Genomic DNA, 18,780 nt, shown 5'->3' with positions numbered 1-18,780 from the left:
ACGAGCAGGTTCTTCATAGGGTGTGCCTGCTGTTAATGAGCTGATCTGGGGGGAAAGGCCAAGGGAGACTGAACCATCTCTAGCAGAGAGTCACCGGAGTGCTCGCGTGCAGCCAGCCAACGTAGGTTTTTTATGCAGTGCTCAGGCTGCTGGCGCTGGGGCCTGCAGGCAGGTTTATGAGATTAAAGCCTAGTGACCAATAAATAATTTAGCAGCTTACTGCAAAAAACACACACGCAGTATAATAGCTACTATCTTCAGCAGTCTGATGTGTACATACATTTTAAATGTACATCGCTTTTATCTGCGCATTTCCATTTGATGGGGAGTCCAAAACCAAATAAGGAGAAGTAGTAGGACACCCCTCTCTCCTCCCCTCTCTATGTCCTGCCAGAGAGCTGGGGTGATGAGAAAGAAACTTATTCTCTGTAGTAATTATACAGGATGGATTCCAGTCTTCCTCCTCCACCCCCCTATACCCAATTCTTTGCTTTGGTTTGGCATTTGTGTGTAGGGAGACTCTGAAATCTCCACTAGACCAATTATTCATGCAGAATTTGGTTTTCTTCTCCCAAGGGTGCCTTTTATGGAGCAAAGCTAGCTTCAGGTGCTGTATCTTACAGGGTCACAAATGAACTTGCTTGTGGGTCTAGCTCAAAAGCTGAGATAAATAAATATGACTGCTATAGCCACCAGAGTTCAGGCTGATGGGTTTTGGTTATTGTTATTTGGCCTGATCCAGACACTGAGGCTTAATGCAGGGCCTGAGAGCTGTCTCTGAGCTTTTTCACTCAAGGCTAGTGCTCGACCACTTTAGCCACAGCTCCACTTCTGGTTTTTTGGGTGATCAATTGGAGTAAAGAGTCTCACAGAGTTTTCTGCTTGGGCTGACTTTGAATCATAATCCTCCCATCTCAGCCTCCTGAGTAGGTAGGATGAGAGGTGTGAACTACCAGCTCTCAGCTCAGACTGCAGTTGCAACATGCCAGAAGTAGTGGTGTTAGATTGGCAAGACTTGGTCTTGGGCACGAGGCAGGGGAAAGAGGCTTGTAGAGGGGAGAGAAAAAGGGACAGGATGGTCGTCGCAAGGACTTTGGATCACAGAGGAGAAACTTGCTCGAAGTTGTTCAGGAATGTGAGCAGCACATGGTAATCTATGCAGCAACGGGAACAGGAAGGAATAAAATGATGCCAACCAAAAGAAGCCCTGGTCTCCGGACTGGAAACTTCAGTGGTTCTGATGATAGTTATAAAGGGTGGGTGGCTGAAGGTGATCAGATTCCACTCTAGATTTCATGGAGATGTGGAAAGGTCCCACTCACTTCAGCCCCAGTCACTCACCCACATGTGAGTGGCATCTACCTCAGGTACACCAGGCCCTGGGCTGGGAACAGACATTACCCAGCATACCCCCTCCCCACTTCTTGCACCTCCTTGGCCTTGGTTGCCTTTATTGCCAGTGGCTGTGGTTTATCTCCCGTTGTTTATGGCCTGGGACAGACTGCCTACAAATAGCTCCCCAAAGAGTGGGGGAAATGCAGGCATCTGCCATTCTATGAAGCTCTTTCCAGAAATGAAAAGGACAGTCATAAAATGCCGCATGGGGGGAGGGGGGTGGGCAACATGCATCATAAAAAGTGTAATGGACTAATGCTAATACACAGACTGGCTGTAGCCCAGGGGTGTCTGCTGAGCTCAGACATAAATATTGGGGAGGCACCAAGGAGACAGGTTTTTTATTTCTTTGATTTGATGGTGGCGGTGGGGGTGGGGTGGGCATAGTTTTCTTCCCCTCCATTTCTCTGTCTATGACCATTTGTCTGGGGATGCCACCAATCTCTCTGAGACTGAAGCTATATGACTTTTTATGATTTTAAGAGGGGTAGCATAACTGGAAAGTCTAGGTAGAGGAAAGGAGAAGGACCTGTGGGTACATAATACTGCCTTGAAGGGTGAGCCAAGACTTGAGAGGGTCTGGCTGTAGTATCCAAGATCTTGCAAGTGGCAAGATAACCAAAGGAGGTGTGCGTACTTATGCATAGTGTAGACTGAATGTGTATCGGGCTATGAATGCACCCAACATTGACATTATAAGATTGATGAAAGTGAATGTGGGGCTGGGAAGGCGGCTCACTGGTAGAGCGCTTGCCTTGCATGCACGAGGCCCTGAGTTCGATTCCTTAGCACCACATAAGCAAAAAGAAACAACCCGGAAGTGGTGCTGTGGCTCAAGTGGTAGAGCACTAGCCTTGAGGTGAAGAGCTGAGGGACAGCGCCCAGGCCCAGAGTTCAGGCCCCACGACTGGACCCCCCACCCAAAAAAAGAAAAGAAAGTGAATGTGGGAACCAGAACAGCAGCAATACCAACAACCACCCAACAATCACCTTCATCCCTGTTCAACCTCAGATATGAAGAATAACACTTGACTGGTAATTAATCAACACACACACACACACACACACACACACACACACACACACACACACACACACACACACACAGAGGTACTGAAGGCTCAACCACACACATCATTTGAGGAGTTTTAAAGGGAGAAGTACCTAGTGACCCTAGACCCACTGTTACCTCACTGAACATTTGCTTCGAAGCACAGACTTACATATATATATATATATATATATATATATATATATATATATATATATATATATGCAAGGTATGTGTGGGGCAGATGCTAGAGGTACATAACAGTCCTGTAGACAGCAGTATCCTCATTCAGTATAGCACCTGAGAGAAGACATTCAGATACACACTGCACCTCCTCAGAATCCTCAGGAAGGAGATACAAAAAGGAAAGGTAAGCAACTCCCAACCCTGCATTTCCCAAAGGTTAATTAACAGCCCAGGTTCACACTCTTAGTAAATAATAGAGTGAGAACTTGAACTCAATCCATCGTTTCCTTACAATAAACCCCCAAAAGATGAAAACACAGGAAAAAAAGTCAATAAGTGATTATTTGGAAGAAAAAATTATTTTCAGTCTGAAGTTCAAAAGAGCAGGGACTAATGCATCTCTGGTGCAAACAGATAAACATTTTCACTTCATGTGGTGAAGTGGGGGAAGTTATCACCTGGGCCACTGTCAGGAAAGGGTTAAGTAGCTTTGTATGTACGACACACCATACTTAGGCTGAGGGTGAGAGGGACATAGAAAGTCTCCAAAGAAGAACTGGGATCTCCAGTAACTCATGCTTCAAGTTTGCCTAGCAAAGCATCTCAACAAGGGCCCACGTAGCATGCACTCTTCCATGTGTGAAGTGGGCAGATTCTCTGTGGGATTAGCTGTGAGTGGGGATCTTATTCAACCACCCACCTAGAAATGAGACCCAACTGGCTCTAAGGGGCTGGCCCTTTCTGACAACTAGGCTTAGGGTATGTGGAGGCATTTTGTTATTGTTGTTGTTTTTCATTTAGCTCAAATCTGCCTTCAAGTCTGAGAAAGAAATGACCATAGTCTCTAGTCATTGAGTCTAAGTAGAATAGTACTAGAAGCTGGAGCTTGACCACGAGCAACCATAGTTGACTCTGTGGTGTTCTTTTCTAAAGACTTTAACAGCAGATGCCTGACTGCTGTCCAGACCTGTTAGACAGGACTCCCCAAGTCTCACCTTGGTTCAGTGGCATTTCTGTAAAAGGCCCAATACAAATATAGAATGTATAATTTTCACATCATTCCTGGCAAATCCCAGGTGCGCCCCATTAGCACAGTTCCAAGGATGCCATTTTCTATCAAGAAAAAGACATGCTGCATCGTGATGCTTAGCTCAGGGCCCTATTAATAGCAATCCTAATTATATGGCTGCAAATTTAATTCATAGCAATGATTAGTGTCAGAATCAAAGGCATCAGGCATCAATATTGATGGAATTGCATAAGTCCCATAAACAGAGAACGAGCATTTGAGCCCATCCCCCTAGCAGTGGTCGGCCGTTAACTATTGCATTAATGTCTCTTTCAATTTTGCCAGATCAAAATGACTCCATTTTCTCAGTGTTCTCCTCCTCTCCTCTGAAACCTTTGCCCAGCCAGCTCTAACTGGGTATGACTGGCACACAAAAGATCCCAGACAATGTCTTTGAAGAAGAGCCCGGGGGCTCCAAGGGATGCATGGGTGATGGGTCTAAGCCTTACGCTTCAGACACAGCAGCTTTTGGCCTTGTCAGCAACACTCTTTTGTCTCCCTTTCAGAAAGCTCAGGGCACACAATGATGCCTGAAGAAAGTGGAGTCAGCTGGGGACTGTGTGTGGCACAAAAGGCTGCCACCCCATCCATTGTGACCCCAAGAAGAGGCCCGAAGAGAATGACGCCAGGCAGCATGTGCCAAGGTGACAGCTGCCATGTTCCGTGTTTCCAGGGTGTCTTTACTAAACAGAGTCCATAATGTGAGCCCCCTTCCATGCTTCTCTCCTGCATCTCTCACAGCTCTCTGAAGCACAGGGCCGGGGGGGGGGGGGGGGGTTGAAGATGGATGGATGGAATCTTAGGGAAGTCCAATGGAGGTCTGAGTGGTTAAAAAGGATGGAGACACAGAGGTCTGTGTCTGTCAAATCCCTAAATATTGAACTAATAGCAATGGGATTCTGACAACTTGGTTAAGGATCAATGTGTTCATAGGTAGAATGGACATCGTACTATTTCTTACCCTATAATAAGGATTGATGTGGCATTCCCAAAAACGCTTTGATCAGGGTTTAGCATATAGTGGATGCTTATGTTTATCGTAGGCAAATAGCGACATACCTAGGGAGAAGACTGATGTGGAAAATTTGAGTCTTCAATTTAATGTTCCGACTTGTCAGACCTCTTACCCTCAGGGCAAGCATTATGTGGTTGAGTGGCCTCTTCATTGGACAGGCTCTGGTAAGACTCCCAGATATGAACACGGAAGAGTCAGAGAAGCAGGGCACCCCATCCCAGAGCAAGTCTGAATAGTCAGGGTTGGTCACAACTCAGGTGGGCTCTTGTCCTGAGAGAATGAGCTTGAGATCAATGTTAGGTTCTGCTGAGGAAATGCTTGCAGGCCAGAGAGAAGCAGAGGTCAGTTTTACGTGTACAGTGGGAGTTTTCTCTCATACAGTATAGGTAAGGGCCTCTGACACTTAGGTTCTAGACTTTTCCTGTTACTAAGAACCTCACTGATTTTGAGCCAATCAGTCACTCAACCTGTCTAGGCTTTGGTGCTTCACCTATAAAACAATGGAACAATACACATCACAGATCCTTAAGCTAGTGTAGGCTAGATCAATGTTTTGAGGTCCTCATTACAGTGTTCTTTATGACCTACCTTTATAGCAAGGCTCCTAACCTTGCTTGATTCTGTCGATTGTCTCTCCTGGGGGACCTCATTCCTCTATAGGATCCCAACTCCCCAGCTTCTCCTGTTGCTTTGGCTGCTCTGAGTACTCATGTTGGATGATTCCCGACTTGTTTCTAAGGCCCATTAACACACGCTTCCTGCTAGGTTATTTAGGGACACTCAGCTGGTAGCACGAAGCCTTTGCATAGAGTAGAGCCCAGGACAAAGTGTAAAAGAGTGCAGGCTGACTGGGACATCAGTGCTACCAGCTCCTGAACTTCTGCCTCACCTTGGAACCTAATGACCTTTCTGAAGGCTGAGGCTAGGTTAGAGTAGAATCCCAGGAAGGAAAACAGAAGGACGGAACCTCAGGTTCATGATCATCACCTTGCACCTATGATCTGCTGGTTCCCTGCATAGAAGGACATATGAAGAAGATACAAATAGCTGTTCCAGTGGCTTGATCATCTTCAATTATGCAAATGACCAAAGTGTAGGTTTGGCCCATTTCCACCCTGAAATATTTATGAACCTAGCTCTAATTCTCATATCTTCCCCTGGTGTGCCACGTGATCTCAGATAAGTGCATAATCTCTCTGAAAGTCAGCATTGCCATCTGAAAATAATTGAGATTAATAAGCTTATTAGAACAAAGAGAATTTGAACCTGTATGTGTGCGGGAGAACACAGCAATAACCGCAGATCAATAGCACTGGTAAGAGAAGTCACACTGGTAAGTGAAAAGGTCAATAGCATCATTGCCTACCATTGGCTAAGAACCTATAGTGCGTTGGTCTCTGTATTAGGTATTTGACAGGTCCTCCCCACCATGTTGGATGTGCATAGCAATCTGGAAAGGCAAACATCAGTAGTTAAGTTCCCTATCAGATCACACAGCCCATGGGAGGCAGAGCTGTGTAGCACCAGGATATTGTGGTTGGCTAGAGTGCAGGCCCAGGGAGAGAATGGTGCTGGTTTACTCAACTCTGCGAAGCTGCAAGAGCGGAACCCACACTTCCCCCAACCCCACCCTGGGGAGGGGGGTGAGAACATATTGTTTTGTGATATGGTACTCTGGGAGCTCTCACTGGTGACTAATGCAACTGGATGCCAAAGTCCAGTGGGATTAGATTAGTTCAGCTTAGCTTGGCTGGTCTTGGAAATGTTTTTTTTCCCCCAGGGCTGGGGGGCAGGGAGCAGGATCCTCTTCCTCTATCTGACTTTGCAAACACCTCACTCAAAAGACGAGTCCCTACCCCAGGGAGCCAGGGAAGAATTAGGATGTGGGGAAAGACTCTTGATGATAGTAATAATAGAGGACACTTTTGTGCCAAGTACTATATTAATTACCTTTTTTTATTTAACATGATCTTATTTAATTCTCACAACGAATATGTAACGTATTTATGGCTACCTTACTGTACAGAGAGAGAAAAATGAGGCTCACGACTTAAGTAATGGTAGTTATATTTAGTGCCTGTGTGCTCCAGCTCCAACAGATTCCATGCATTGTATGAGTTACTCCTTATGCTTTATTATGTTTATCAGCTGCTAAACGTGTTATATTGTGGTTACCTATGGCTTTTGTCTATTTTCCCACATTAAAATGCCCATCAAGACCGGAACTTTTGATTGTTTGTTCACCCTGGCACATAGTAGATATCCAATAAAAAATTAGTTCAAAAGCAAATTGTTTCATTTATACCTCATCACAATCTCCTAAGGCAGAGGTGTAAGAATTATCCTTACTCTATAGAGGAAGGACACTGGAAGCTCAGAGATCACACTGTTATCAAGCTAAAGTCATGACCAAATCTCATAAGCTCATAATTTTGTGTGTGTGTGTGTGTGTGTGTGTGTGTGTGTGTGTGTGTGTGAGAGAGAGAGAGAGAGAGAGTTTGTGTGTATGTTACAGTACTGGGACCTGAACTCAGAGCTTAAACACCGCCCTTTAGCTTTTTTGCTCAGGATTGTCACTTTACCACTTGAACCAATTTCTGGGTTTTTTTTGGGGGGGTGGTTAATTGGGCAGAAGAGTCTCATAGACATTCCTGCCTAGGCTTCAAACGGTGATCCTTAGATCTCAGCCTCTTGATTAATGAGGATTATAGGTATGAGCCACCAGCTCCAACTAACTCAAACAATTTTTTTTTTGGCAGTAGTCCTGCGGCTTGAATTCAGGGCCTGGTGCTGTTCCTGAGCTTTTTTTGTTCAAGGCTAGTGCTCTACCACTTGAGCCACAGCTCCACTTCCAGCTTTTTGGTGGTTAATTGAAGAGAAGACTCTCACAGATTTTTCTGCCCCAAGCTGGCTTCATACCACAATCCTCAGATCTCAGTCTCCTGAGTAGCTAGGATTACAAGTCTGAGCCACCAGTGCCCAGTTCTCAGATAATTTTTTGTTACGCAAATTGGTTCCTACTTGAAGGCAAGGGATATTGCAAGAAGACAAGGTTTAATGGCCTAAAGGGCAAACCTATACCTAGTTGCTCTTTCCTGAAAATGAGACCTCTAAACACTTGCACCTCAGCCTCTTAAAAAAAATGTTCTGACCTATTTGGGTCACTTAGACTCTGTGAGCTTGAATCCCTTGCTCTAACCTTCTGTCCCCGAAGGACAGTTCAATCTTGGACTGTAAACGGCCATCTGAACACTCTGCTGGATCTTTCAAACAAAAATTGTTTAAGATGGGGGCTGGGAAGGTGGCTCAGTGGTAGAGTGCTCGCCTTGCATGCATGAGGCCCTGGGTTGATTCCTCAGCGCCACATAAGCAGAAAAAACTGGAAGTGGCACTGTGGCTCAAGTGGTAGAGCGCTAGTGTTGAGCTGAAGAGCTGAGGGGCAGTGCCCAGGCCCAGAGTTCAGGCCCCACAACCAACAACAAAACAACAACAAGTTTTTAAGATTGAATTATATAAGAAGCTGACCAAATAAACGAGTCCTTAGTTACCCTCGTTGGGGATGGCTGTTGGAGATTAGAGTCACCAGGGGCTCTGGAACCAATGTCCCAGATTCCACCTGCCATAGTCAAGCAGAAGGATGTGCTGGTGTGTGAGTGTGTGTGTGTGTGTGTGTGTGTGTGTGTGTGTGTGTGTGTGTGTGTGTGTTGGGAGGGGGGATAGCTTCTTTAAGTATGTCTCCTTCCCTGTGCCAACCAAATGCAGCTTTCCCAGCTTTCCAAAGACCAGTTCTGGGGACCCAAGAGGCCTATAAAACAACAAAACAAACAGCGAGTTTGGCGGCGGGAACCTGGGCAGGGAGCCAAACTCATTACCAGGGATGTGGTGGTGAGCTCGCCCAGCCACTGTCCCACCTCTGAGATGATGTAGGCTTGGAGGAAGGAGAGAGAGCATCTTCTCCCCACTATCCCCAGCCCTACCATCACTGAGATGCCTGGAGAGCCAGGGTTATCAGATCAGAGAATCAACATCTGGGGACAGCTCCCTGGGTCTCCTAGAATTAGACCCCACATCCAGACTGTTTATTCATTCAAGGGTTCACACTGAGAAACGAATGAATCATTTCCACTTTGAGCAAGGAGTAGCCATTGTTTGGCGGACCGGCACAGGGCGGAAGGCCTGGTTCTCAGATTTTTCATCCAACTCCGCCTTCTGTCAGCCAAGGCAGCTCCACCCAATGAGGGGAGCCAAGTAACAGGTTAGGAACTTCTGGTTGTTTAGGATAAAAGCCTATAGGCCAAAGCCAACATCCCCAATGGAGGGTTGAAGTGAATGTGCAAGCTTGGGTAGTCTCTGGACTTAGGTGAAGTATTCGAGAAATACAGAAAGGGCCACGGAAAACAGTGTCTTGTGAACTCTAATATGCAGGCTTGGAAAAAGACTCCTGCTACTGCAAGAAGCTCAGGCTTTGCATAATAAATCATTGCATTACAAAGAGAATAATACGATGGGGCCCATCAAGACTTCCTGTGGGCTGAGCACTGGAGACCCTGCATCAGTGCGCCCCTCTGGGGAGGCTGAAAGAATTGCTCTGAGGAGAATTTTACAGAAGCAGGGCACTGGTGACTCACACCACTTTTCCTGGGGTCGCGAAGTCTGTGAGATCTCATCTCCAATCAACCAGCAAAATGCTTGAAGTGGAGCTCTGGTTCAAGTGTTAGAGCACCAGCCTTTGAGTGAAGAAGCTAAGGAACTGCATCCAGGCCCTGAGTTCAGCCCCAGTATCAGCGTGTGCATACACCCACCCACCCACCCCCACCCACCCCCACCCACCCCCACACGTTTCATAGGCATTTTAGTAGTACCCACCACCAGCTAATGGGAAAGAAGGAAATAGATACTAAAAAGAGTCCAGACCCCTCCCCACAATTTGGAAAGTCTATGTAAATCTGCAAAAATGTTTCCAGGAATCCTATACATTGAGGTCTGGTATGGAAGCTGATTTCCTGGACTTCCATTCCTGCCTGTGTGCTACAGGTCCATCTGTGTGTGAGCTAGCTGAGGCAGAGAGCTGTACATGCAGAGATTTAAGGAGTCTCTGGGCAGTCATGTAAATTCTATCCCTTTCTTCCTCCAAGCAGGTGTTTCAGAGTGCACCATGCCTCTCGTTCCCCTTTCTGGTAACCTACCAGATATTCTCTGTCTCCTTCACTCTAGGCCATCCCAACTGACCTGCCCGACACGTCATTCTTTCCAAACAGCCCCATCAGAACAAGAGTCACTCTTGGCACCTGACTCCATTCCAATCCGTGCAAACAAGTGTAAGGCATTTGTGATCAGTTTCATGAGCCCCTAATAGGTGAGAAGTGTTAGATCTAGGGAAGGAGATGAGAGAAACACGAAAAAGAAGGTCCCCACTCCAAAGGATCTGTGAATCGCCAGAGGGATGGATGTCATGGTGGTTGCTTTTGTATCAAATGCTGTGGGGCGTGAGGAACGCACTATTCTCAGTGTTTGAAGCTTTCTGAGGGGGTAGGGAGCAGAGAACCAGCCACTCCCATTACTGATTAAGGCCCCTGTGATCAAGGGGATGGGAAACCAAAGCAGAGCACTATTTCCAGCTTTTTTGAGTAGCTCTGCAAGGATGTGAAATGAAAGTAGAGGCAGGAGCTTCAGCAGCTTGCCCATGATAGGAGGAAAGCAAACCTGAAGCCTTCCACTCATCTTCATTTATGTTTTCTTCATATTCAGCACAACCCCTTCCCTGCCACACCCATGACTTATGCTGGAATTGATGCCTTGACTCCTCCCTGGAACCTGGAAACTTATTTGAACTGAGTTTCTAGCTCTGATCATGATTCTTTCTCCCACCTGCTTACGCATAGCTGCAGCATGTGTCTCAGCCCTGGTCCCCCATTGCCTGCTCTGTTTGTAACCAGGTGGGATGTCATTACTAGTGGTCAACAGTGACCAGACCCCAGAACACGGCGTTTCTCTCCCCTACATCTTGCCACTGGCACCCATCATCTTTGTATTTGTCCTGCCCTGTCTGTACCCAAGATCGCTCCTTTGACTCTCAGGGGTCTTCTGCCAGGCTGAGTGTAGGCTCGACTCTGCCTCTACTTCAAGGCTCACAGTTAGGGTGCCCTGGGTTTTCTCTCTTGGTGCCTCTTCTCTGCCACTGCCTGTCCTCCTTGCTACCCACCTCCACCGAGGAGACAGCTAGTGGCATCCGGAAGGGATATTGTGGTTTGGTGCAGGAGGCTCTCTGCAGCATGCCTGAATGGGTATTTCCATGACTAAGGGGCTCATGCTCTCTCGAGCCGATTCTTTCCATCCATGGATAATTTGGCCTATTAGCCAATTTAGCCAAAGTTTCTATTAAACTTTTTTCCTTACATGAAGAGGAAAACTACTTTGTGGTCATTTCTAGTCGTTAGCCCTGCTCCTTCTGACCTATGGGGTCACAATGAATGTCTAGTGTATCTTCCACAGCCTTAAAGGCTAAACGTACAGACAAGGCCAGGAGCTTTCATTCACTTGCTCTGTGTCTGAGGACGAATTTCTTTCCCTTCCTTTGCCTCTATTTCCTCATCGGTAAAATGGAGGTGACAAGGGCACTTAACTTGATAAGAGCTACATCAAGATTAAATGAGTCAATAGGTACAAAGCTCTCTAAAGGAGCACCTGACACGCAAGTGCTTAGTAAATTACATTCTCGGAAGGAAGCTATCTTATGTTCTACTTTCCTTCGGTTAACATCCTTTTAAAATATGCTCCACTTGGCACGTGCCACACCCTCACCACCCCGGCTCACTGTGCACTTGGGTTTGCTCAATATTCTTAAAAAGTGGCCTCTATTACAAGGTAGAGTCACAGAGGCTCGAGACCTGGAAAACTGCTCATCTATTAGCCTGATAACTCATTCGTTTTCCTGAGGCTATGGCATTCAGATCACTTTAGGGTCATCTCAAATCCCAGGGTCCGCTCAACCCTCTCAGAGTTTAGAGCCATATGATTCTACCTCATTTCCAACTGTCCCAAGTCTTCCAGATTCCTCTGCATACTCTAGATTTCCCTGGCATTGTGGTGTTTCTACTGTCTCATGATCACATACCAGATGCAGGATCCTGCTGGGAACAGGTGGCTCATGCCTATTATCCTAGCTGTTCAGCAGGCTGAGATCTGAGGATCACAGTATGAAGTCAGACCAGACAGGAAAGTCCCTACTCTTAGCTCCAATGATCCATCAAAAAGCCAGAAGTGGAGATGTAGTTCAAGTGGTAGAGTGCCAGCTTTGAGTAGAAAAAAAGCTAAAGTACAACATCCAGGCTCTGAGTTCAAGACTTAGTACCCACAGGTATGTGGGTGTGTACATGTGTTGTAGTAGTAGTAGTAGTAGTAGTGAAGATCTAGATTCCTCTTCTCTCTTATTCTCAACTCATCTGATCGGTGTCATCCTCTCTAAGCAGACTCTGGTGTTCTTCCTCCTCAAGAAAGCCTTGGAGATTGATCCCATTTCCTCGAGTTATTCCATCCAATGGCACTTTTCTGCCTATCTTACCACCTACAACACAGAGCTTAGTCCAATGCAAGAGCTATGAGTCTTGGCATTGAAGTCTTACCCTTATTTGACCATGAGTTCTTCCCACCTGCCTGTGGCTCAGAGGGCAGTGGCCTGGCCTTTGTATTTCCTGTGAATGAGCAAGTATGTGACACAGAACCTCAGAACACCTCATGGTCATGCCACTTCTAGAGAGCCTCTATTTCTGCTCCACTTCCCCAGACAGGGACATGCTGTCCCTCTGGGGCCACTGCGGATAAGGTCCCAACAATCTAACAGACGCTGGGCCAGGCAGGGAAGAAATGAGTAGCTCTGACGCACCCAGCTTCCCTCCCTTACTCTAAACTCTTAGCTTTTTTTTTTTTAAATTTTTCTTCCTGTGTTGAAAGAACCATGGGGCTTAGCCCATAGTAGGGGTTTCCTGGGGACATTCCATAAATTCCTCATGGGTTGTTTCTCTGTCGAGGGTGGGGGCAAGTGGCTGGGTAAGCCGGGAAGCCGGGAGGGGTGGGGGTGGGGAGTCTGAGTGTGAATTTTAGGTGCCTCAGAGGAGTGTGGGTGGAAAGGAAAGGTGAATTGCCCTATAAGCTCATAAAAACAGCCAAAAGTGGTGGTGGGGGGAACCCAACACAGTGAGAAAGAGCAGACATCTTGCAGGTTGGAACAAGCTATGCGCAGCCACGCCCCTCCTCCCCCGACTTGCCCCTTGAACCCGTTGACTTGCTTTCACGATGACTTGTCCACCTGGGTTCCTACAGGGCTGAGACAACTTGGCCAGCTTGGGTCTGTGGCTTGGAAAGGTGCCAAGCAGCACCCCATGTGCCATGTGAGACACAGAGAATAGAGATGCAAGAAGTCGGCATAAGGGTCCCTTTGACGTCTGGCTAGATCATTCTTCCTTCACTCAATCATTGGTCCGTCCATTCAGAAAACACTGATCTCTTAATTCAGTTGTTGGGCTGGATAGAATGGAGGCACTAACCCCTGGATGAACTCTATATAGCTCTGTAGCAAGCCTAGACCTGAACGGAGATCAGCCTCAATCTCAATCCCCGGGCTCCAGCTCTGCTTCTTTTTTTCTTTTTTTTGGGTTGGTTGTGGGGCCTGAACTCTGGGCCTGGGCACTGTCCCTCAGCTCTTCAGCTCAAGGCTAGCGCTCTACCACTTGAGCCACAGCACCACTTCCGGCTTTTTCTGTTTATGTGGTGCTGAGGAATCAAACCCAGGGCCTCATGCATGCGAGGCAAGCACTTTACCACTGAGCCACCTTCCCAGCCCCTTCTATCACTGCTTCTTTAGGTAAAAAGGGACCCAAGTCGGGAGCCAGAACAGGAAGCAACTTGCCTCAGATCTCTTCTCTGAGCCCACTTACCCTGCTGAAAAAGAAGTATATTGGGCGAGACTGGTTGTAATTATCAGAACAATTTGGAGGCCTATTTTATGAATGAACACTTGGTGAAGGGATTAAGGAAGAGGAAAAAGAACAGATGAGCATAGAGGATGGTAATCTTTTAATAGAACTTTCCAGAAAATAAAGGAGATAGCCTAGGCCAATGATGGAAGGAGAAAGAAAAGAGTCGGGGTGGGGGGGGGTGGGCTGTGGTTGCTGCTGTGATGTAGACAGTCTCTGGCAGGAACCTACCCACTAATCAAGTGTCTGAATCACAGGGTCCATTGCCTGATAAAGACTGGATATGCTGGATTTTTAACCCCACCAGACCCCTGGACCCAATGTCTCTGTACCTGTGCCAGGTACCGTTTGCCCAAGTGGATGAGATGAGCCTGGCTGTGCAACGGAGTGGCCAGCATCAGGCTTTCAGTAGAACATGCTACTTTTTCACCCTTAGTGGACCATCCTCAAACCAACCTCTTTCCTCTCCCCGTTTTGGGAAAGCAAGTGTGGAAGGACCACACGTATTCTCTTTCCCATGTGCAGAGGGGCCAAGGTAGAGTCCCCAGTCCCAGAGACAAGGGAAAGGACAGGACAGAAGCAAGCAGGGACCTTTCCCAAGAGTGAGAAAAAAAATGGCTGAAGAGCTTTTGGTATCACGAGAAGCAGAGAGGTCTGGAAGGTTCAGCACTTTATCAGCAACCCAGGCCCGGATCTCACCTCCTCTGCAGTGAAGTCAGTGCAAGAAGAACATGGAAGTGTTCTGCCTCCCAGCTCGCCTCCTTCCACATTCCCAAACCACATCCCTTCTAAGGCTCTAAATGGATTAGGAGGAAAGAGCTCTAGGGGTGATGTCAACATCAAGGGGTGAGAGACAGGGAGGTCTGCCCAAGCCTGGATCCACAGCTGCCCGACTGGTGTTGAGGTGGCAGGAGGGTAAGCTTGGGAAAAGGGGATTATCTGGGACCGGAAAGAATGCAGCTGCTATAATCCCACATAATGAACCAGACTGCGAGCTCTCTCTCCACACCCTAAGCACAAGACAAGTAGGTACAAGCTGTTGGCTTCAGCCTGCTGTGCCAGAGGGTTCCCTTGCTGCCAACCCCAGACAGCCTGTTCCCTCCAGCTGGCAGAGGTGCCCAGGGAAAGGCATGGGAGAAGATATCTACTTCCTTCTAGAAGCTCAGGTTTGGGTGAGATGGTAGGGAGGGCTGAGTCTGGGGTTGTGAGAAAAGAGAGGTGTGTGGCTTGTCACCTAAGTGTCACATAACTGCCAGACAGTATCCAACATTTGTTCTAGGCTCTTAGCATCAAGATCCATCTCTGCTCCAATCAGTTTTTTTTTTTTTCAATTCAACAAAGACTTTACCATTGCAATCAACTCTACTGATCCTAGTCAGAGGAATTTACAATGTGGATGATTCATCAGATAGATAATAATAATTTTTTAAATGGATTTGGGGGATAACATCCTAATTTCTTGAAAATTCATAACATTAAAATGCGTTTGCGTTTCCTAGACACCCTGATGGCTGGAGAAAACAGCTAGAAGATGAGTCACACACATGCACAAAAAAAGACCCCTGCCTACCTCCCCATTCTACTCCCTCCCCTCAAGACAGTGAAGATAGGCCTGTGGTTAAATCTCCACCAGCAGCTACTTTCTAGGAATTACCCGTAGCCAGGTTCACAGACTTACCTTTTTCAGCTTGCCGCTCTTAGTCCCCACAAAAACCACGCTGTAGCCATTGTAAACATAGGAGGCCACTGAGGTCATTCTGTCTTTGCTGGTAGTGTACAGTGTCAGCCCCTCCACGGGGGTTGAGCCTCCAAGAGGCTGGTTGATGTCCAAGCCACAGAAGTTATCATCAATGGGCACCGGCTGGTAGGAGGGAAAGGGATCAGAATGATTGGCAGGGAAGGCATGGTGGCATCAACTTCAAATTAATTATCCCCGCCCACCACTGTCAACCTGAGGTCACCAGGCTTGGGACAGGCACAAACACAGGGTAGTCTAATAGAACCCAAGCACCTCACCAGCTGACCCATAAACCACATCCTGGCTTCTATGGAACTAGATTTAAAAAAAAAAAAAAAGAGTGGTAATCTTCCATTCACCTGGAGTCACCTGTGTTCACCTTTCTGCCAGGAGAACCAAGCTCAATTTGTTAAGCTGGTTGCTGAGCTCACTTTCTGCTTATTTTAATGCCCCTGTGGAGCCATACACTCTGTGAGGTCTTTCTGTTTTAGACACAGTCCCTTCAGTAAATGTTCAGCTGAGTGACAACATGGCTAGGTTTCTACCAGCTTGGTGAGAGTTTCTTATTTGTTCCTTGACTAAGTTGATTTTTTGGGGTGAGGAGAAGAGGGGCTTCAGGGTCTTCCTGGAGGGCACAGGAATGCTAAGTCACTCAACTATTTCTATTATCTATTCTTCTGGGAGAACATTGGAAGTTCCATAATAGGAATAATGGGTCACTGCTTTCTTGCCTTAGAAAAACTTAAGTCTTAGTTCCATCATTTAGAATAAAGCTTTCCTTGTTGTTTTCTGGTTAGAAGTATGAAGGGGTACATAAAACTGCATATAAATAAGCTGCATACGTACTCCTACTCTTGTATGTTATTAGTCTTCAATGAAGTTGCGTACATATAATTGAAAGAAAAGTCTACTACCATTCTTTTGGAAGGAATGGAGTGATGGTATGCCTATGTAGAGAGAATCTGTTGGGAAGGACTTGTTCACTTTTCAAAGGAGATTACTTTGAGCATGTGAAAAAACCCACAATAACCAAACCAAAAACTTCTGAAGCGCAAGTAAAAGACCTGGACTCCTATCTGCTAGTCTACTCCTAACTGGATGTGTCCACTCAGGCCAGAAGCATTCTCTTTTAGAGCTATTAAATGGAGATGCTTAATAAATGGCCCCTAAGAAAGAAGGAAATTAAGGATGGAGGGATGGATAAAGGATGGATGGAGAGAGGGAGGAAGGGAAAGATATTGCATGCTCTTAGAAGACAGAGGTTACAGAAGTGTTTAGGGCTTACATTCTTGACACCATTCCTGGTACAAGACTGGACCTTGACTGGTATTCTGAGCTACCTCAGTTGGTTGTAGAATATACAACTACAAACTATGGGCCAAAAAGAGCCCCAAGTTCTGGGGTAGCTGGATCCTAGAGGAGGAAAGGATTTGGCCACTGTGTTTTCTATAAAACATCAAGGCCACACCTAGCCCCTGCTCATCTTCATTAGGGAAGAACAAGCTTCACTCCTCGATAGGTCCAATTCCTTGGAATAATTGGTCTATAAGCTACAGCACATGCTTTTTTTTAAGCTACGGGCTATTCTCTTCTCAATTCCAAAGGGAATAGACTTATTTCTTGCGATTCCTGGGTGTTTTGTGGACTATGCTTGCTCTTTCTGCTGGTAGGAATGATGATTCTGCACAGGTGTACTGTGATCTTTAGAAAAGAACCAAGTTTTAGGCTAAGAATGCGAACTACTTTGGGTCATATGGGCCCCACACAGCAGAACCGAAAGAACAAAACTATGACACTCCAGTGCCCACTCAGGAGAGATTGTTTTGTACATCTCTGAATTCAATGACATGGCATTTTGCTTGAAATCAGCTGTGGCAGATGTATTTACACCATAGAAACTGGCAAATGCTATAAACTGGGGCTTTTTTTTCTTCTATGTACCCTGCCTGCCTGAAGTCAATTATTTACAAGCATATCAACAGATAGGAATACTTCTAGCACCCTAGTGAAGCAGGACAGAATAATCAGCCACTACTCATTTTTGATATTTTCTACCTCTTTTCCTCCTGCTTTCACTGTAGACATGAACTGCCCTGGTACGTACACACCCTCTAGGGGTCTACATTTTCTCATCTGTAAAATAAAAGGCTGAACTAGGTATTGTCGAGCTTCTTTTTAGGGCTAAGCCCTTGATTTTGTGACCTTAGATTTATTTTTTTAACTACTCTCTCTAGGGGCTCGAACATATCACAGAATCTGGGTACAGTTGTAACCCACGCCAGCTCTGGAGAAATGGTGACAGAAGCAACAGCTTGCTGGTAATTGTAGATTTTCTCAGCATTCTTTCTGACTCTAGAATCTCCAGAACTGTGAAGTAGATTGTTTGTTCGGATCCCAAGTTCCTGAGAGTGGCTTTCTCTCCACAGTTTCTGTCTGAATAAACGGTCAGCTATTCCCAAATACCCGCTGTGTCTTTCCTTAGCTCGAATGCTGAGGGCTTGATGGGCTTTCCTTAGGCACGGAGAAGCTACATAGAAAGAGCTCGCATGAACTCTGAAGTCATGGGGGCTGAACTGAATTCGGATCCCTGCTTTACCTTCATAGCTGTATGCATTTAAGCAGTTTAACTTAGTTTTTGTGAGCCTGGGTTTTTCCACCTGAAAAATGAGTGTGATAATTAGCAATGGCTTTTCAGGATCATTGTGAAGATCAAGTAAGTAATACTGAAATTGCCCTGCACAGTCTCCAGTACATAGCTGCTAGGCAATGAATGATTATCTCCTTCCTCTCCCTTTCCTGGGAGCAAAGCTTGAATCCTTGATCTATCATTTCCCTATTAGTCTAGTGATCGTATTAAAGTCAGACTTTGTGACCATAGCATCTCTCTCCGATCCTTCACTTCCTTAAAGTGCCTTAAAATATCTCTGGGTCCCCAGGTCTGTGATCCTTTGTGCTCTATATGCACCTGTACTACATGTAGCCCCTGCTAGCAAGGCTTCTGCCGGGTGTGTGCCCCTGGCGGGGCTGTTCTCTCTGAAGTTCCCTTCCCCTGGCTGTCATTTCTTTCCCAGTGCCTTTGCTGTCCTTTGGTTATTAGCCTGGGCTTGTCCCTCTGCACTGCCACTGAAATAGCACAGGGTGTCATCTTCCTCTTTCCTCTGGCTCAGAAACAAGCAGGAATCAGAAGTTTCCTCCTGACAAGGCCTCCCACTCTGGGCTATGGGAACCTGAATGGAGCTGCAAAGGGTTAACCCTTACATTTCCGCTTCGCTCCTCTCAAGCTGGGTTAGGGTCATTGATCACAATATTTCAGTGCTGAGAAGAAACTTGGAGATTCTCTAAGGTGGTTTCCTC

The 18,780-nt window shown here is 46.4% G+C and overlaps 1 protein-coding gene across 1 annotated transcript in view; it reads right to left on the bottom strand.

Annotated features, from left to right (window-relative positions):
• Plxna2 (plexin A2) overlaps positions 1-18,780 on the bottom strand; it is a 195,293-nt gene that overhangs the window by 173,270 nt on the left and 3,243 nt on the right. Inside the window, exon 2 of the mRNA XM_042681944.1 lies at positions 15,367-15,549. Within this exon, the coding sequence (XP_042537878.1) occupies positions 15,367-15,549 (183 nt within the window). The remainder of the gene's footprint in view (positions 1-15,366; positions 15,550-18,780) is intronic.

Source organism: Dipodomys spectabilis, unplaced genomic scaffold (assembly GCF_019054845.1).
Source record: "Dipodomys spectabilis isolate Male_0828 unplaced genomic scaffold, ASM1905484v1 ptg000069l, whole genome shotgun sequence".
In the NCBI taxonomy this organism is placed as follows: Eukaryota; Metazoa; Chordata; class Mammalia; order Rodentia; family Heteromyidae; genus Dipodomys; species Dipodomys spectabilis.
The sequence above is the reverse complement of the archived record's forward strand: the minus strand, read 5'-3'. Positions and strand labels throughout refer to the sequence as shown.